This window comes from Giraffa tippelskirchi, chromosome 3 (assembly GCF_054371585.1).
Source record: "Giraffa tippelskirchi isolate mGirTip1 chromosome 3, T2T-mGirTip1v1.2.pri, whole genome shotgun sequence".
NCBI lineage: Eukaryota > Metazoa > Chordata > Mammalia > Artiodactyla > Giraffidae > Giraffa > Giraffa tippelskirchi.
Genome location: NC_137277.1, coordinates 17,845,163 through 17,864,243, shown reverse-complemented (window position 1 = coordinate 17,864,243; position 19,081 = coordinate 17,845,163). Strand labels below are relative to the sequence as shown.

Here is a 19,081-nt window from a genome sequence, read left to right as displayed (position 1 = left end):
GCCTGTTTCGCTCAGCAAACACTTTACTTGTACAATTTCTTCGTAGCAGGTCTCTGCAAATAGGCCGGAGAGGGGGAGAAGGGCTGCTTCTGGATCAGAGTTGGGGGGGAGGGAGCCAGTTTCGAAGGGCACAAACACCCTAGTAGCTGGCGTGCGAACCCTGCGGAAGCGCGGAGGGGGCGTACAGAGGGTCAAGTTTGCGGCTAGGATTAGAGACGCAGGGTTAGCTCCACCTGAGTCTGTATTTCTGCCGGCCCCGCCTCATTTCCACCAGTCCTGCCTCCTACCTGGGTCCCCCGCCTCTTTTTCTTATGCCCCGCCCTATCCTTAGTCGATCCTTAGTAGTGCTGTAAAGAACAATATTGCATGCTGCTGCTGCTGCTAAGTCGCTTCAGTCGTGTCCGACTCTGTGCGACCCCATAGACGGCAGCCCACCAGGCTCCGCCATCCCTGGGATTCTCCAGGCAAGAATACTGGAGTGGGTTGCCATTTCCTTCTCCAGTGCATGAAAGGGAAAGTGAAAGTGAAGTCGCTCAGTCGTGTCCGACTCTTAGCGACCCCATGGACTGTAGCCTACCAAGCTCCTCCGTCCCTGGGATTTTCCAAGCAAGAGTACTGGAGTGGGATGACAATATTGCCTAGGAACCTGCAATGTTAGGTCCGTGAATCAAGGTAAATTGGAAGTGGTCAAACAGGAGATGGCAATAAGAGTGATCTCTTATTGCATCTCCCCCGGTCAGGTCCCAATTTCTTGCAGTTCTGCTTCCACTCTGCGCGTCCCTCCTCTCGCCGCCTGTCTGTCCCATTTATCTGTCGGGTACCCGCTCTGTCTGCCCCGCCCCTATCCTCTCGGTCCTGTCCCACCCTAACATGCCCCGCCCTTTATCTACATAACCCGGCCCCGCCCGCTGGCCCTGCCTCTGTCGACTTTCACCTTGGCTGAGCCGCCCGCTCTTGGGCCCGCGCTTGGGGCGGCTGGGCTGGTACGACTTGGGACGTCGGACGTAGGGGAGCGGAGTTCGGCTCTGTGTGTGGGATTCTGGCTGCGTCTGCCCGTTCAGGCTAGGTATCTGGGAGTAGGGACTGCACGCTCCTGGGGCGAGGAAGCGGGTAGGAGGAAAAGGAGGGGGCCTTCCTGAAAGCCGGTTGTGAGGAGAGTCCCCAGTCCCGCGGGTCCCCGCCCAGCCCCGGGCTCACCCGCTTTGTGCAGTCCCTGCAGCGAACGCGCCAGCTCGGCATTGGAGAGGCCGACGAGGCGCGCGGCCTGGCAGAAGAAAGCGAGGCCCGCGTGAGAGCGCCCTCTGCGGTCGTGGCTGCGGGACCGACCCTTCCAGCTTGCGTTCAGCCGCAGACACTGCTGCTTCTTGGAGTAGTAGCTTGAAGGAGAGAAAAGTGGGTAGACGCCTCAGACAGCATCTCCCTCGTGGGGAAACCAAAGTGGGACAGGAATCTGATCCGGGGCAACTTGTCTGATCGGGGGCAACTTGGCACCCAGGAAACTGACCCAGAATTCAGGGCTCTCCTCTCTGGGGCAGGGACATCTAGGGACTCCTGAACGGGGCAGTCTGCTCCCCCTATCTTGGGCCTTGAAGCTGGGTCCAGTTGTGCCCACCTCATCACCTCCCGTACCGACTTGAAGGGCACAAAGCCCAGACTCATCAGCTTGAACAGCATCTCTAAGAAGAGGGTTTGCAAGCCCTGGGGATCACAAGCCAGGCTGTTCCTTACCTTGCCTAGGGGCAGAGAACGTGGGGGAAGGTAAGGAGGAGCCTTCCCCAGGCCAGGCCCACCCACTCCTGCCCCACCAGCCTTGCCCCTCACCCAAGCACTGAGCCAGGCGGTGGCTGTCAGTGAGGACACCCAGGAAGTCTTTGAAGCTTACTGTTCCATCACCTGGCGAGAGAGAGAGAGAGAGAGAGAGAGAGAGAGAGAGAGAGAGAGAGAGAGAAAGGAGGGGGTGCTGTAGGTGCCTGCCCCCTGCAGAAGGCTTGCCAGAAGTTCTAGGCATCAGAATGTCCAGTCCTGCCTCTGGCCAAGCATTTTCTGAGGTTGAGTCAGGGAGAAATAGCCCTTGCCATGTGGGAGCCCCAAGTCAGGATGAGGATTATCACGGCAGAAATGTTTAGGGGCAAGGGGCTAGGTGTGGTGATCAGGGGAGGCTTCCGGGAAGAGGGAACTTTAGAAAAGGATCAGACCGGGGATTTTGTGGGCAGTGGAGGCATTCTTCAAGGCTAGAGGTGGGAGAGGTCATGAGGGTAGGGACAGGGTCACCCACCATCCAAGTCCGCCTGCCGCAGAGCCTCACACATCTCCTGAGGGCTCAGCTGGACACCCACATTGCACAGGGCAGCTTTCATACTGCGCATGTCCACGGAGCCTGTTGGGCTGGAGCTGAACAGTTTGAAGACATCCTGGAATGCTGGGGATGGGAAGGGGCAGGTGGGGAAGGTGAACCCCGTGCACAGGAACCCTGAGATTCATCCACTATAGCCAGATGAGACTGAAGACGAGTTCACCGATCCCCTGGGCATTATAACTTAAGGTAAAGAACAGTGGTTGCTGTGTGTTGGCACCTGTTAAGTGTCTGTTCAGTTCTCCTGTCCAAAATTCATGTCTGGACATGCTCGTATGAAAAAATGTTAAAAACTCTATGTCCAAGGCCACACCATCCATAGGAGCCATGCCGGGCTTTCGATTTGGGTGCTCTGGCTATTATAGCTCCAATGTCTGGAGGCTTCAGGAGCCCTGCTGGCAACCTGGCCTGTAGCATGCACTGACAACTATTGATGAGTAGAATGATTCTGCTTTGAGGGTCCCCTGCCAATATCAGAGCATGATCTTTGCAGGGACACTGGGGCCCCCAAATGTAGAAATGTTTCCTTCCAACTCTACTCCCCAGCTCCAAACCCCAGTGGGGCAGGGACTTCAGATTCTTTTTTTCCATTGTTTCTTCCAGTTTTCCTTCTTCCTTTCATCCTGTTCATCCATCTACCATCTATCCATCCACCATCCACATACCTTGCTATCCAACAACCCCTCCCTCCCTTCTTCACACACACACACACACACAGAGCCATGAGCCCTGGGATTGCAGAAATGAGCAAATTAGAAAGGCATGGAGAGGTTACAGTACAGCCACTGGCTTCTACTGTGTCCCCAACCTCTTCTACTCTGAGCACCCCCTAGTTTTCCTCCCTGCTTCCAGTCCCAAGGCCCTCACCTGCCAGCTGCCGTGCTGTCAGGGGAAACGGGTTCTTGTCTGCAAAGCTGCCTCTGGCAGGGGTAAGAGGGTGGAAAGGTCTTTGCATCTGCTGCTGAGCGATGCCAGAGTCAGGCAGGCTTTTCCCCAGACCCAGCACCCTAGCCCTGGCCCTGGTCCCTGCCCTCACCTTGGAGACCCGGTCCGGGGGCCTGACTGTACTGTATGGGTGGCCTCAAGGCCCTTGAGCTGCCTGGCCCTCTGGGAAGCCTGCTCAGCCCCTGTGGTCAAGGCGGCAGCTGGTTCCTTCCGGGTCAGGAAGGTAGCACATTGCTGCAACCTTCCCTTCTGGATTCTGCCGGCCTGCTCCTCTCCTGGGTCTTGCATGAGCAGTCTTTGAGGCTTCTGTTGAGGCCTTGGAGGTGAGGAGAAGACAGGGCTGAGGGGTCCAGCCCATTTGAGTGTTTGGACTTCAGGGCACCTGGGACCAGACCTGTGAGTGCATAGCTTCACCTCCCAGGACTGGCCCCTGCCAGCCTGCGCCCACAGTCCTCTCTCTGGGGGATTCTGGAAGCACTAGCTTGAAGGAGTGGTGGACCATCCCTCCCCCCTGGTCACCTGGATGTTCTCTTTGCCGATGGTGATCGCTTGGTCTTCCGCCTTCTGCTGCCTGAAAGGCAGAGTTGCACCCTTGGAGGCTGGGCCTGTCCATCAGGCCTGCAGTCCCCCAGGCTGGGTTTGGGGTGGATCTGAACAACTGTCAGCAGGAGTGCGCTCCACCCTCCCCACAGGCCTGCTCCTCTCTGCTGGGGAACCTGCACTTTTAGTCTTTTGAGTTTCTGCTCCTTTAAGGCACTTAAATTTTGTGACTCCATGCCAGAAGCTAACAGGAAGGCTGAGGTGCAGGGGAGAAGCAGGCTCCAGAGGCCCCAGGTCAAGGCATGGGAAGGTGGGGTCCAGCCAAGATGGGACTGTGGCTCACCTTACTCGAGGTCCCCTGGTGGGGAAGGAGCCCTTCCTCTGGAAAGATGTGTCCCAACACCCAGATGCCAGTGCTGGCCTAGCCCCTCCCCAGACATTCACCTCTGCGTCTCTTCTTCATCCCTCCTTCCAGCCACCTGCCCCCTTCTCTGGCCCTGGCCCATTCTTGAGTGCTCATGCGTGTTTCCTTAGTTGCTTCAGTCATGTCTGACTCTTTGCGACCCCATGGACCGTAGCCCACCAGGCTCCTCTGTCCATGGAGATTCTCCAGGCAAGAATACTGGAGTGGGTTGCCATGCCCTCCTCCAGGGGATCTTCCTGACCCAGGGATTGAACCCATGTCTCCGGCACTGGGAGGTGGGCTCTTTACCACCAGTGCCACCTGGGAAACCCACCCCTTCCTAATCCCATTCTCCCTGACCCTGGGCACCTCCCTCCTCAGCCCCCTCTCAAGGCAGGGCAGGGTTCTAAGGATCTGCAAAGTAGGGCTTTCACTTGAAGGGGAGCCTTGGTCCGGAGGAGGTCTCGAGTCTCATTAGGCCCCAAGCCTCGGTGCTGTCTCCCCCTCTCTTTCTCCCTGACTTCCCTCTTCCTACCCACATCCATCCCCACACTCCAAATTCTCTTCCCTCTTGTGGCCATCTCCTCTTCCAGAAGCTTCCCCACATTGTTCCTCCTCCCCTACCGTGGAGAGGCTCGTGCATCCAAGTGCATGCATCTGGGTCACAAGCACTGTGTAGGTGTGTGCCTGTGTGCCTGGAACGTGTGGAACATGCTTCCTTGGCTTGCGTGTGGCTGTGTCATGTGCATCTCGGTGTCACGTGCTGGTCAGCAGCTGGTGTGTGTGTGTGTGTGTGTGTGTGTGTGTGTGTGGACTGCCTGCAGAAGTGCATCGTGACCCATGGACTCTCCCCTACACTGGAGGTACCTCTGAGTGGAGGTGGTGGTCCCTGGAGGACCAGTCCTTTGGCTTCATTATTCCCCCCTTCAAGCCGTGAACACCATCTCTTCCCCACGCCAGGCCTTCACCATGAGAGGAGTGGGAAGAACTCCTTCCAGAAGCCTTCTTGCCTGCCCAGTCCCACCTTCAGGAGGCTCTCGCCTCAGACAATCCCCAAATACTCTTTTTACATCTAAGAAGCCTCAGACAGGGCACAACTGAGCCCTCCCCAAGGCAAGTCACGACTGTCTGATGCTGGCCTAGAGGTCTGGCGCGGTGCGGGGGGAGTAAGCAGGGACCACACAGGGCTGACGGAGCCCGTGGGGGGCAGGGGGTGCTGGGGTGGCTAACTCTAAGCATCGGAGACCAGGAGGCTGAAGTCAGAGGAGCTCACTGGTCCAGGAGCGTTTGCACAAAAAGTCTGAGCCGAGGGGCCAGCACTGGAGGCTTTACTGGTTTTGTCTAGTCATTTCTCTGGGGAGGAGGGGGACGACAGCTTAAAATGGATTTTCAGGAATAATGGATTCCCTTTCATGGTTCCCGGCACCGAGCTGCAACGCAAAAGAGAGAGTGTCACTTGGGCCCTGGTGGGAAGGACAAAGGAGGGGTGAGCCCGGAGGCCTTTCTGAGGAGGGCGCAGGGGCTCAGACGGCCTCTTCCTGCTGTGTGTTGTGGATGGGCAGCTGCCCCTCTGTCATGTTCAATCATCACCAGGAAGCGCGGGGTGCTGGAGAACCCAGAGTCCTCAGTCCTGCCTCGTTGGGCATATTCAGGGCCCAGAGCTGAGACCTAGGGGTTCTCAGTAGGAAAGAAACTAGCCTGAGTGCTTCCAATGAGGGTGAGGCCGTCTACACTCGTGGCGAGAAACTTCCTAATGCTAGAATGGCATTCTAGTTCCAGCTTCGAACCCAAGTCCCTGCCCCCACCCTGGAGCGCTTACCCTCCATGGTCCCCAGGCCTGTCAGCCCTGGCCTTGGCACTGCACCTCAGCCCACCGGAACTTTGTTTCCAGCAGCCTTTATGAGGTCACTGAGGTGGAGGCATCACTCAGCCAGCCCCTCATTCCACTGTCCCCAGCCCACACTCGGCTATGTGAGGAGTGGGCCCGCCTGCACATCCTGTGTGAGCCATGGGGCAGCCTCACTTACTCTTTTGCAGCTCCTTCTGGCTGAGGGGACATGGTCGGGGACGGGAGAAACTTCAGCTCCCCTTCAATGGTGGCCCTCTTGAACCCTGGCTTGCTGAGGTCAAGGTAAGGGTGAGGGACGTCCTTATCTTCTTGCTTTGGGGCATCCTGCGGTTCCCTGGCTTCTCCTGGTTCCTCTGGTGGCTTCTCATCCTTCGTGAGATTTTCCTGACCTGGCTCGTCCGTGGTGGGCTGGGCAGCATGCTCCACAGCGGGCTCTGTGGGAGGTGGCATGGCCTTCTGGGGTGTGGTCCTGATCACGTGCTGCAGGCTGGGCAAGTCCATCCTGCTGGAGGAGGCCACGGCCAGGGTTGATGCGAAATTGATCAGCTCTTCCAGGTCCATTGTGGGCGGGCAGAAGGACGGCTCCGGGCTTGGAGCCTTCTGGGAGGCTTTGTCTAGAGGGCCTTGCTGGGCACTGGGGTCCTGGCTCTGCTTCTTGGAGCTCTCGGTGTCCTTGGGGACCATCTGTTGGGCCAGGCATCTAGTGGTCTTTTCTGTGCTCTTCTGGATGGGCTGTGTGCTGATCGCTGGTTGCAGGCTGTGTTCTGACACCTGGATGAACCTGTCTACCCAGAAGAGGTGCCTGGAGGTCTGCACGTGAATGGAGCGGTAGTCCTCGTCCATGGAACCCATGTAGCTGGAGTTGGACCTCATGCTCAGCTGTCTGATGTCTGGCTTCGTTAGCCCGTCTCCGTAGGGTTGGGGGGACTCTTGCCTGTACCCCTGGGGCTCGGGGTCTTCCTGTTTGGCCTTGGGCTCTGCCTGTGGGAAGGGTTTGGGCTTCTGTTCTGGCTTCACTTGAGGGACCTCTTCTTCGGGAACCTCTGGCCCTAGCAATTCGTTCTCCAGCTGAAAGGTTTCAACAGGAAGCTGAGGCTGCGCCTGGCCCCCTCCACCCCTCAACCGCTGTGGTTCTCCCCATCCCCCATTCTCTGCCCGGCCCTGCCCCCTCACTCTCCTTCTGCTCACTTCCTCCCCGACACTTGCCTCCTCCAAGTGACCTGCTTGGGGCAGGGAGGCAGTGGGGGCAGCTGGTGAGGGTGGGTATGCCTGTGTGTGTCTGGTGCTAGGGTCGGTCCCATAACTGTCCAGGGTGGGGGATGGTCAGGCTTTAGACAAGATGGGCTTCAAAGACCCCTGCCCCTGGCCTCCCACCTCCCCCTAGGAGGTGATAAGGTCTGCCATTACCTCCATGTCATCTTCCTCTTGTATTGGCTGGAACTGGTTTCGGTTTATGTCACCCCTAAGACAGAAGGAGACACAGAGTGGGTGACAGACCTCCATGCGGTGGGTGGAGTAGCTTCAGGGGAGGGTCTCTGGCGCCCTTAAAGCCTCCTGCCTTGTGCAAGGACTGGCAAGATGCCCCCAGCTCACTCCCCTGGCGGTGCCCACTCCCACAGAGAATCCCATGGCAGACTCATATTCTCAAACTTCAGTGAGTTCAGAAAGTGCCTAGAGAGCTTGCTGAGTTGCCCCCCTCCCCCTACAATCTCTGCAGAGGAGACTGACTCCTTGGGGGAGGTCCCCCGCTCCAACAGTCCCCTTCCTAGAAGCTTGTATCTTTTATTTCAGTTGGAGGCGAGGCCCAGAAATCTGCATTTTAATCTAGCATTCCAGTGGGCCAGTGTCTTGCAAGCGACTCCTCACAGAGGGAGAAGCCCAGAGGGACACCCTCTCCAGAACCTGCCCACTCTCAGCTCAGCAAATCTGAAGTGCAGGGGTGTGTGTGGAGGGTACCCTCGGTTCTTATTGCTAGTTGGCTGCCATCTCGACAGCTGCCCTCAGTCATTGTAACCTTTCTCCTACTTTAGGCACCTGCCCACCCTCCCCTTGGACAATTCTGATCTCAGAGAAAGGCAACGCTAAGGGGTCAGGCTCCATCCATGTCCTGGGTGTTCCCCACCACCCTTCAATCCTCCTCCAATGTGAGGGGTTGGGGGCGGAAGTGGAGCGGGGGATGGCCTCCATCCCCACCCCTGCTGCCTTTTGGCCTGGATACTGGCCTTGGGGAGATTTTGGAAATAAGCAAGATAGAGGGAGATCCTGGGTGAGGGTGGGTGATCTCGGGGGTTGGGGAGAAGTCCTACGGTGATGGGGAACTGGTTCTCACTGTGAATCCACAATGTCCACCGACTCTTTGCAACAGCAGGGAAATCCATTGGCACCTGGCAGGGAGAAGGACGTGAGGGCAGGGGACCCGCAAGTTCGGACAGTCCCTGAGCGAGTCTAGAACTCAGGCTGGTGGCACTGCTGCAGCCACCCCAACTCCTTCCCTGTCCCTTACCTAAGCCCATGTGCCATCCCCTTGCCAGCATCACCAGCACCCCATCCTCCACGTCTGCTCCCTTCCGCCTTTCGTGATCCATCACTGTCCTCCATTAGGGCAAATATGAATAGTGGTCACTTCCATTCATTGAGTGCTAGAAACTAGCCCAGGGATTGTGTTGAGCACTTTATAGGCTTTAGTTCTTTGACTGAACACAAAACATGAGAAGAGGTTCATTTGCCCAAGGTCCCTCAGCTGATCACTCAGGAAGTCAGAACTTAGATGCAGGCTTCACTTAAGGAACTCTTTACTGCCCTGCCCTGAATGTCATCCTACCCTGGAGCCTGTAACTGTGTGGGGTTCTCCGTTGCACCCCAGGTGAACTTTCTTCATCTTTTCCATTCCTGCCCCCACTCCCGTTTCTCCATTCTGTCTGGCCAGGCTTCAGATCTGCCACTCACTCTCATCCTAGCCACTCCTATCCTGTCCTCTCTTCCCCTGGCTTCTCATGCCATTTCACATCCTGTGATCATCTATCTCCAACGCCGGGCCAGAATTCTCACCCCAGGTGCTTGATTTGAGGTGACGTGTGCTTGTTAAGTTGCTTCAGTTGTGTCTGACTGTGTGACTCATGGACTGTAGCCCACCAGGCTCCTCTATCCATGGGATTCTCCAGGCAAGAATACTGGAGTGGGTTGCCATGCCCTCCTCCAGGGGATCTTACTGACTAAAGATTGAGCCTGCATCCCTTAGGCCTCCTGCAGTGGCAGGCAGATTCTTTACCACTAGTGCCATGTGGGAAGCCCCTCTGGTTATTTCGGAACACGAAACATCCTTTGCAGAGGAGATTGGCTCCTTGGGGTACGTCCCCCCTCACAGTCCCCTTTCCTAGAAGCTTGAATCTTTTATTGCAGAAGCTTCTCTTTCATCCTTTGGTGATAGGGGCCACCAGGCTGTCCCATTCTCTGAGCCCCAGGGTGGTGGATAGGGGTTGATTTTGGGGCCATTATGGCAATGAGCAAGCTGGGATCCCTATGAGCCTGCAGTGTGACAGGAAGTGACAGCCTTGGCTCTGGCTGAGAAGAATTGCTCCCAGGATTAGATTAGAAGGATTAGAATGTGCTGTGGCCTCTTCCTAGAGGTGGAGAGGCTGGGGAGGGTCCTCGCATGGCTGATGTTGGTCCTGGGCTTTGGGCTGCTCCATGCACTTCCCAGCTGATGTTAGTGGTAAAGAACCCACCTGCCAGCGTAGGAGATGTGAGAGACATGGGTTCAATCCCTGGATCGGGAAGTTCTCCAGGAGGAGGAAATGGCAATGCACTCCAGTATTCTTGCCTGGAGAAGCCCATGGATGGAGGAGCCTGGTGGGCTACCGTCCATAGCGTTGCAAAGAGTCAGACAGGATTGAAGTGACTTATCAAGCGTGCACCCACAGGTTCAGCCTGGGCCTGGGATCCTGGATCAGCTGGGTGACTGGGCTAAGAGTGCACCAGGGACAGGCTCCCAGTGGTCCGCTCAGTGGTCTCTTCGGAACTCATCACTTCTTTGACCACCATGCTTTCTTTGACCATCCCTCAACGTCCTCCCCACATCTCTTCTGCTCCAGTTCTACCTGCCCCAACTGCTGCTATGCCTCAGGCTTCTGATCCCACAGCCTTCTTTTGCCTTGTTGTTGTTGTTCAGTTGCCAAGTTGTGTCCAACTCTTTGTGACCCCATGGACTACAGCACACCAGGCTTCCCTGTCCTTCACCATCTCCCAGAGCTTGCTCAAACTCATGTCCATTGAGTAGGTGATGCCATCCAACCATCTTGTCCTCTGTCATCCTCTTCTCCTCCTGCCTTCAATCGTGCCCAGCATCAGTGTCTTTTCCAATGAGTCTCCTCTTCGCGTCAGGTGGCCAAAATTTTTGAGCTTCAGCTTCAGCATCAGTCCTTCCAATGAATATTCAGGATTGATTTCTTTAGGATTGACTGGTTTGATCTCCTTGCAGTCCAAGAGACTCTCAAGAGACTTCTCCAACACCACATGTCAAAAGCATCAATTCTTTGGCACTCAGCCTTCTTTATGGTCCAACTCTTACATCCATACATGACTACTGGAAAAACCATAGCTTTGACTAGACCGACCTTTGTTGGCAAAGTGATGTCTCTGCTTTTTAATATGCTGTCTAGGTTGGTCATAACTTTTCTTCCAAGGAACAAGCATCTTTTAATTACATGGCTGAAATCACTATCTTGCAGTGATTTTGGAGCCCAAGAAGATAAAATTCATCACTGTTTCCATTGTTTCCCCATCTATTTGCCATGAAGTGATGGGACTGGATGTCATGATCTTAGTTTCTTTTGCTTGTTTTACAAAATTTTTCTGGGAAGTATAATCAACACCTAAAGCCTTCCAAAAAAAGCAACTGAATATGGATAGAAGGAAAAATTATTATGGTATGAACCTCACTGCAGTACTGGGGTTTAGAAGCAAAAATCTGAGGTTGACTCAACTTGGGGCCTCTATATTCTACCTGGGAATGTTCTATTAGGGATTCAAGTGACATTTGGTAGTGTATGAAATAATTTCAACTTCCAGCTGTGGATTGCTTTATATAGAAAGGCATTGATTTTGTATCCTGCAACCATCCTAAAATCTTATTGGTTCTAGTAGCTTTTTTAAGATTCCATAGGGTTTTCTACATAAACAATAATATTTGTGACTCAACATAGTCTTACTTCTTCCATTTCAACCTGGATGTCTCCAGTTCCTTTTCTTGCCTTATTGCACTGAGAATAATCTCTGGAACAATGTGGAATAGAATTGAGAGTAGATATTCTTGCTTTGCTACTGAGCTTAGGGGAAAAGCATCCAGTATTTCATCATGAAATATAATGTTATAGTTTTTCTCATAGATGCTATTTATCAGGTTGAAGAAGTTTCTTTCTGTTCCTACTTAATAGGAAGGGATGTTGGGTTTTATCTGATGCTTTTTCTGAATTTATTGAGATTATCATATGTTTTTCTTTTATATTCTGTTAATATATTATATAAGTTATGTATGTATGGCTGTATGTGCTTAGTTGCTCAGTTGTGTCTGACTCTTTGTGATCCCATGGACTGCAGTCCACTAGGCTCCTCTGTCCATGTGATTCTCTGGGCAAGAATACTGGAGTGGGTTGCCATGCCTGCCTTCAGGGGATCTTCTCAACCCAGGGATAGAACCCAGGTCTCCTGCACTGTAGGCAGATTCTTTACTGCCTGAGCCACCAGAGAAGCCAGGGAAGTTATATATGGTGTGTGCTACATATATTACATATTATTCTGCTAATAATTCTATTATAATTTGTTCATGGTGAGATCTTGTATTCCTGGGATAAATCTCACTTGATCACAATGTACTACCTTTTTATACATTGTCAAATTTTATTTTCTGACTTCTAAGATGAATTTTCACGTATATGTTCATGAGGTGTATTGGTATGCAATTTTCTGTTCTTATAATGTCTTTCTTTTTATAATGTCTATGATGTAATGTTTTGACATTAGAGTAATGCTGGTCTCATAGAATGAGTTCAGACATGTCCCCGCTTCAATTTTTTGAGTTTGTGTAAAATTTTTATTATTTATTCATTATGTTTGGTAGAATTCACAAATGAAGCCTGTGGACCTGGACCTGGAGTTTCCTTGTGAGAAGATTTTTAATTACAAATTCAACTTAAAAAATAGACACAGGGTTATTTAGCCTACCTATTTCTTTCTTTTTTATTGTGGTAAAATACACGTATCATAAATTGCCCTTTTAAAATTATTTTTAAGTATGCAGTTCACTGGCATTAAGTATATTGTCATGTAGCCATCACCACTATCCATTCCCAGAATATCTATTTCTTCTTGAGTGAGGTTTTGGAGTTTGTATTTTTTTTTAAAGGAATTTAGCCATTTTATCTAAGTTGTCAAATTTATTGGCATAAATTGTTCCTAATATTCCCTAATTATCCTTTTCATATCTGCAGAGTCTGTAGTGGTGTTACCTCTTTCATTCCTCATGCTGGTAATTTTTGTCTGTTTTTTTCCCTTGTCCAGTTTGGGTGGAGATGTATCAGTTGTATGGGTGTTCTCAAACCTGCCAGAGATATGTCTGATTCCTGACTGGTCACATTAAAGTGATATCTGCAAAGCAATAGGCTCCTGCAGTCATAGGCTCCCAATCAGATTTTTATGATTTCACTCTTATACATGGACAACCAAGCATCACTCGGCATTTGAGAAAACTGCTAACATAGGAGAGCTAGACCAAGAGAAAAGACTACTCCAGGATACCAGAAGAGAAACAAGGAAACTGAAAAATTCTAATCATCTTCAGAGATTCAGAGTTTAAGATATTCAGCAACATATATATTGCATCCAAAGAACAAGAACAGGATACTATTTTAAAAAGAACTATGAAAAGAAAGAGCTTTTTAGCAAACAGAATTGAAAAATAAAATACAGAGAATATTCCTAGAAGGTAGAACTAAAATATCAAGACAATGTGAGAAAAAAGGATCAGAAGGTAATCCAATTCTGGGTTATAGAAAGGAGATTCAGAAAGAATGGAGACCATGGAGAAGAAAAGAGAAATCAGTACTTCCCTGAGCTGAAGGATGTCATTAGCTTAAAAATGTTTGCTGAATACCCAGCACTATAGATGCCAAAAGATCTTTGCTCTAAAAGTTCATTGCACCAGGAACAAAGGATTCCTAAATAGTTCTAAGTGAAAAACAAGTCAACAACAAGGGAAGGAGAATCATACTGGCAGTGGAGTTAGCAATATGGTTGTCTTTAACATTCTGAGGGAAATGGTTTTTAACCTAGAATTTTATATCCAGCAAAACTATCATTTCAGACATGGAAAAGTAAGAAAGTTTACTCCTTTTTTTTTTTGGAAGTTATTTGAGGATGTGCTAATGCAAAATAAAGGTGTAAAACAAGAGAGTCAGGGATGAAACAGCATATCCAACCCAGGAGAGCAGCTGAATCCCAGATATTAACTGTGTAGAGGCCTACACATTGGTACAATAGGATGAAGGGTCCTGGGCAGTAGGTCTCTGAAATAAAGAAAACCTAACAGAATAGTTAACTAGATGTAGAGGTTTAAGAAAACAAAGACTATGATAAAAGCAAAGAGTATAAGTAAAAGGTCACTAAAAAACAAAAACAGGAAAAACAAAAAGCTGTATGAGAAAGAAAAGGTAATTGTGGTACCTTTTATGGCTCTGCAGTGAACAGTTTTCATGTAGTCATGATAATAAATCCTGTTTATTAACTTTCAACATTTAGAATCAATATATAAGCAAAATTTGGAAAACATAATTATGGTTATGGGACAATGTGAATGCTATCAACCTTGATATTAAAAAAATAAACATACAGGTTAGAGTCTTTGGGAGCTACAAGGCAGGAAGGAAAGTTGAAGGAAAAGGTAGGGTCCACTAAAACATCTTACTATATGTGTGTCAAAAGATACTCTCTAAAGTTGATGAAAAAATAAATATATTAAATTTCCAAAGGCATTAGCAGATCTAAAAATAATTGATGTTGGGAGGATGGGGCAGGGTGGTGCCATTAGAGTGGGTAGGTGGTCATGTCTAGAGCTGATAAACCAAGAAGAAGCCTGTGAGCTTGTGGAGAGATGAGATGGTAACCAGGCAGAAAAATAGTTCAAATGAAACAATGGTGGGTGCTCTGAGGAGTGAGGCTGGGAATGTGGTGTAGGGGATTCTTGCTTTTCAATCACTGAATAAGCTCTTCAGTACTATTTAACCATATGCCTGTATTTCTTGGATAAAGTTAAAAAAAAATGTTGAGCCCCAGGGGTACTTCCCTGGTGGTCCAGTGGCTAAGATTCTGCCATCCCAATGCTGGGGGCCCAGGGTTTGACCCCTGGTCAGGGAACTAGATCCCGCATTGCCACAACTCAGAGTTGGCACGCTGCAACTAAGGATTCCACATGCCACGACGAAGACTGAAGGTCTCATGTGCTGCAACTAAGACCTGGTGTAGCCAAATAAATATATTTTTAAAAGGCTGAGGCCAGCTATTGTCCAGGCACTGTGCTAGGGGCAGAGGACACAGTGATGAACATACACAATCTCTGCCCCTTGGAGTTTTCAAGCCTGTGGCTGTAACCACAGGAGACCCTCCAATCTCTATTTCATACTCCCACTTGACCCTCCAATTTCTATTTCTTACTCCCACTTCTCCTGAGCTCTAGACTTAAACTGCAGTCACTGATTACACATTTTTCCCTCAGGGGGCCTCAACTTCACTTTGTTTAAAACCCTATGGATTCCTTGTCAAAGCCTGAGATGAGTAGTTTGAATGGAATTCCCGTTTCCTATTGTCATGACTAGGTGAGCTAGGGGGTCACCTCTTCCTAAAGACTTCCCAGACTCTATCTCAAGGCACCAAGCTGAGGAGTCTTTCTCCAGTTGCTCCCTTCCCCTCTACCCCCAGGCCCCCCCACAGCAGACCTCTATCTAAGTGCACAGCTTCTTGCTGACCCTCAGTTAGAGGTGGGTCAGGTGTGAGGTTGGCTTACTTTGAATCTCTGATCCTCTACACAGAGTCAGGCACAAGGTGGATTCTCAGCAAAAGTCTGTGCAAAGAATGGTTTCCTGGGACTTCCCTGGTGGTCCAGTGGTTAAGAATCCGCCTGTCAATGCAGGGGATACAAGTTGGATCCCTAGTCTGGGAAGATCCCATCTGCCATGGAGCAACTAAGCCCATGTGCCACAGCTACTGAGCCCATGCTCTAGAGACCATGCTCTGCAACAAGACAGGCCACTGCAATGGGAAGTCTGTGCACCAAAACTAGAGAGTAGCTAGCCCCTGCTTGCCACAACTAGAGAAAGTCTTTGCATAGCAATGAAGATTCGGTGCAGCCAAAAAATAAATAAATAAATAAAATTATTTTTAAAAAGAGAATGGTTTCCTTATTCCTCTCACCCTGCGAAACCCTTCAGATTATCTCCCATTTTTGGCCTCAAGTTCATACCTTGGTGTCCAGACTCTAGGATGGCCAATACAGTTCTGCATGTTTGACCCGTCTTCTTTTCCAATCTCTTATCTCTTGATAAATTCCTCTCCCTGGTTCATCGTTTATCCTGTCACCCCAGTTAGAGACTTGGGTCACTTGCAACCTCCTCACTTCCCCAGCTCCTGATATTCCCACCACTATCAATGACCTAGTGCACATCCTTTCTCCATCCCCACTGTCTCTCTCCTCTTCCGACACCAAAGTCAACACAAACCCAGGACTCATGACCCCCTCAACACTCGGTGCTGAGTGCTTTGCAAGCATTCAACCCTCAGAGCCACACTCTGCACAGGTGGCCACGACTCTTCTCTCATAGATGAGGAAGTCTGTGCAAGTCACACAGCTCTCAAGAACAGCACCACGACCTGAACACAAGTCAGATCGGCTCCATACCCCATGGTGCTACCCACTGTGCTGGCTGAAATTTCTCTAGGCCTCTAGCTGATGTAATCCAATATGGACTACTGATCCATATTCCCCCCGACCCTGGCCCCAACCTGGGCATCTCAATGACTGCAGAACAAGCCTGCTGCATCACACCTGCTCACATCCAGACTCTAGGGTGGCCTCAAAGATCCTGCATAGTCTGACCTCTGCCTTCTTTTTTCATCTCCTGGTATCCAGTTCCCTGCCTTGCCCCAAGCTCAAGAGGCCCTGGAGCACAGTGGGAACTTTTGTGCCTCAGTGCCTTTGCACATGCTGTTTCTGATACTCAGAAAATCTCTCTACTGATAAAAATCCTACTCATGCCTGACAGCCCAACTCAAATCTCCATTGTCATTATCTCTGTGACATACCTAGCTGTCTAACCCACATTTTAATTTTTAGTTAACTCATTAGACTCAGGGCCTAGCACAGAGTAAGAGTAAGTGCTGACAAATAATAAATGCTAGAGAGAGTGTGAAGAAAAAAAACCCCTCCTACGCTGTTTGTGGGAATGTAAATTGGTGCAGTCACCATTGAGAACAGTATGGAGATTCCTTAAAAAACTAAACATAGAGTTACCACAAGATCTTACAATTCCACTGGAGAACATCTGGAGAAAACTCTTATTTTGAAATGATACCTGCATCCCAATGTTTATTACAGCATTTACAATAGTCAAGACATGGATGCAACCTAAATGTTCATAAACAGATGAATGGATAAAGATGATGTGGTATACACACACAAACACACACTGGAATATTATTCAGTCATAAAAAAGAATGAAATAATGCCATTCACAGTAACATGGATGAAGTGAGTGAGTGAAAGTCTCTTAGTCGTGTCCGACTCTTCACGACCCTGTGGACTATACAGTCCATGGAATTCTCCAGGCCAGAATACTGGAGTGGGTAGCCGTTCCCTTCTCCAGGGAACACGGATGGCTAGAGATTATTGTACTAGTGAAGAAGCCAGACAGAGAAAGACAAATATGATATGACTTACATGTGGAAATTAACAAACAAACAAACAAACAAATGAACTTATTTACAAAACAGAGACTCAAAGACAGAAAACAAACTTATGGTTACCAAAGGGGAAAGCAATTTCCCTGATGGCTCAGGTAGTAAAAAACCTGCCTGCAATGCAAGGAACCTGAGTTTGATTCCCAGGTTGGGAAGATGCCCTGGAGAAGGAAATGGCAGCCCAATCCAGTATTCTGGCTTGGAGAATCCCATGGACAGAGGAACCTGGTAGGCTATAGTCCATGGGGTTGCAAAGAACTGGAAAGGACTGAGCAACTAACACTTTCACTTTCAAGGGGAAAGCAGTAGGGGTGGGTGGGTAGGAATAATATGCACACTACTATATATTGAAATAGATAACCAACCAGCTGTATAGCACAGGGAACTATACTCAATATTTTGTAATAACCTATAAGAGAAAAAGGTCTGAAAAAGAATATATATATATATATAATATATATATCTCACTGAATCATTGTGTTGTACATCTGAAATTAACACATTGTAAATCAACAATACTTCAATTAAAAATACAATAAAATAGTCCTCTAAGATTAAAAAAAAGAGAGAAGGGGATGCAATATACATTGCACGAATGATTTAAGATGTCTGCATCATTTTCTGCATCGTTTGTTTGTTGAGGGGAGAGCTGTTCTCTGGTTGTTGATTTTTGGCACGTTTTGAAGGCTGGCCCATGTCGTCCTGGGAGAGAAAGCCCTGAGAAAAAAGCCTCCAATCCGGGGGTGGGGGAGATCTGGGCCCCCTTGTTAGAAACCTGGGACATCCAGGGCCCTGAGGGGAAACCGTCTTTGCTCAAGGGTACAGAGCGAAGTGCAAAGCACAACGGAGGGTCTCAGTAAATATCTGTTGAAGCACGCTCCCTTTCTCTGCAAAAGCCTCAAGCACCAACCACAGAAACACTTGATTTGATTTGGAGCGGGGGTGTTTCCTCTGCAGTTTGGGGTACTTCATATATTGCTTCCTGGGCACAGGGCCTCTACTCTTTCTGGGTGTCCAGAACGCCTTTACCCCTTGGTGTGCACGTGTATCTGTACACACACACACACACACACACACACACACACAGTCGTGCGCAGCGCAGGGCCAATGCTGGGTGGTGGCCAGGGTAGCACCGCCCCTCACCCGCGGGGACCGCAGGGACCGCGAGGGGTCTGGCTGGGGTCCACCTTCCTCTCCGCCGCGGCCGATCCCCGCCCCCCGAGCCCCGCCCTCACTTTCACTTTTCCCGCCCGGCCCCGCCCCCGCCCCCGCCCCGCCGCGCGCCCGCCCGCTCCCACCTGTCACCCCCATGCTGACCGAGGCTCTGTGCGGGAGGCGGGGAGCGGGCTGGTGGCTGCTGCCCCTCCGCCTCCAGTGCGCTCTTTGGTGGCAGGCTGTGGGGGGCGGTAAAGATGAGGCGGGGGGCCGGTGCCTGTGATGTCTCCGCCTCTGTGACGTTCCTGACGCGAGCCCCGTGGTGTGTGGGTGGGCTTGGCGGTTGGTGCGGGAAGTCTTCCAGAGAAGGGGGCTCCTCCTCGCCCCGCAGCCGGAGCTCCTTCTTGGGAGACATCCAGGCGGCGCTGCTCTCTGCTGCCAGCCCAGATGGGTAGACGATAGCGACTGGTAAGCCTGAGGTCTGCTGGGCTGAGCTTTGGATCTGTCCTGGGCACATTGGCACAAGGCCGCTGCACCTTCTGCGTGCCCAGGATCCTCCAAGAACCTGCTGAGCTTGCCACCTTTGCCCCAGGGTGTGCACATGTATCTGTGCACACGAAACTGGACACAGATTCCAGTTGTAGAGCCAGATTAGACAAGGCACCCTGTGTGCCAGTGACATCCATCCTCAGGTTCTGTCCCAATGCCAGGGAATCCACTTTGGGAAAGCCATCTCTGAGCATGTGCAGACACCCAGGTGGCTGGAAAGGCTGGCAGTTCAGGCCCACTCCCAGTCCAGTTCCTTGGGAGCCAGGCCTCAGGGACAGAGGAGTGA

The 19,081-nt window shown here is 50.6% G+C and overlaps 2 protein-coding genes and 1 long non-coding RNA gene across 8 annotated transcripts; 1 reads left to right on the top strand and 2 right to left on the bottom strand.

Moving 5' to 3' along the window:
- Positions 1–5: 5 nt before the first annotated feature.
- On the bottom strand, positions 6–7,160 carry LOC145541212 (EF-hand calcium-binding domain-containing protein 3-like). Of its 6 annotated transcripts, none has more exons than XR_014078876.1 (10): positions 6,061–6,116; positions 3,818–3,869; positions 3,390–3,614; positions 3,221–3,273; positions 2,276–2,419; positions 1,822–1,893; positions 1,630–1,733; positions 1,198–1,376; positions 935–1,093; positions 6–160 (listed from the first exon to the last, which is right to left on the bottom strand). XR_014078876.1 is itself a non-coding variant. In XM_081577065.1 (10 exons), the coding sequence occupies exons 3-10, from the start codon at positions 3,584–3,586 to the stop codon at positions 24–26; spliced, it is 1,062 nt and encodes a 353-aa protein (XP_081433191.1). In that variant the 5' UTR covers positions 3,587–3,638; positions 3,818–3,869; positions 6,269–7,160; the 3' UTR covers positions 6–23. The 6 variants fall into 6 exon arrangements, 5 of the variants coding, with proteins under 5 accessions (XP_081433191.1, XP_081433187.1, XP_081433188.1 ...); XM_081577065.1 differs by lacking the exon at positions 6,061–6,116 and adding an exon at positions 6,269–7,160 and having other exon boundaries at positions 1,613–1,733; positions 3,390–3,638; XM_081577061.1 differs by having other exon boundaries at positions 1,613–1,733; positions 3,390–3,638.
- SPATA32 (spermatogenesis associated 32) lies at positions 6,122–18,479 on the bottom strand. The gene is made up of 5 exons (XM_081577066.1): positions 18,390–18,479; positions 15,599–15,707; positions 8,397–8,474; positions 7,498–7,552; positions 6,122–7,158 (listed from the first exon to the last, which is right to left on the bottom strand). The coding sequence occupies exons 2-5, from the start codon at positions 15,637–15,639 to the stop codon at positions 6,265–6,267; spliced, it is 1,068 nt and encodes a 355-aa protein (XP_081433192.1). The 5' UTR covers positions 15,640–15,707; positions 18,390–18,479; the 3' UTR covers positions 6,122–6,264.
- LOC145541214 (uncharacterized) lies at positions 6,190–12,743 on the top strand. Its single transcript, XR_014078877.1, has 2 exons — positions 6,190–6,372; positions 12,646–12,743. It is a non-coding gene; the product is annotated as an uncharacterized LOC145541214 (long non-coding RNA).
- Positions 18,480–19,081: the final 602 nt, after the last annotated feature.

Excerpts from the sequence above, each read along its gene's own strand:
- LOC145541212 (XM_081577061.1), bottom strand. Across the intron at positions 3,639-3,817 it reads TCGGCAAAGAGAACATCCAG|CCCTGTCTTCTCCTCACCTC; the intron begins GTGACCAGGGGG and ends TGGACCCCTCAG. Across the intron at positions 1,734-1,821 it reads CCGCCTGGCTCAGTGCTTGG|GCAAGGTAAGGAACAGCCTG; the intron begins GTGAGGGGCAAG and ends CTCTGCCCCTAG.
- SPATA32 (XM_081577066.1), bottom strand. The coding sequence starts at position 15,639 with ATGCAGAACTGTATTGGCCATCCTAGAGTCTGGACACCAAG. Across the intron at positions 8,475-15,598 it reads CCTAGAGTCTGGACACCAAG|GTGCCAATGGATTTCCCTGC; the intron begins GTATGAACTTGA and ends TCTCCCTGCCAG. Across the intron at positions 7,553-8,396 it reads AGAACCAGTTCCCCATCACC|GGGTGACATAAACCGAAACC; the intron begins GTAGGACTTCTC and ends CTTCTGTCTTAG.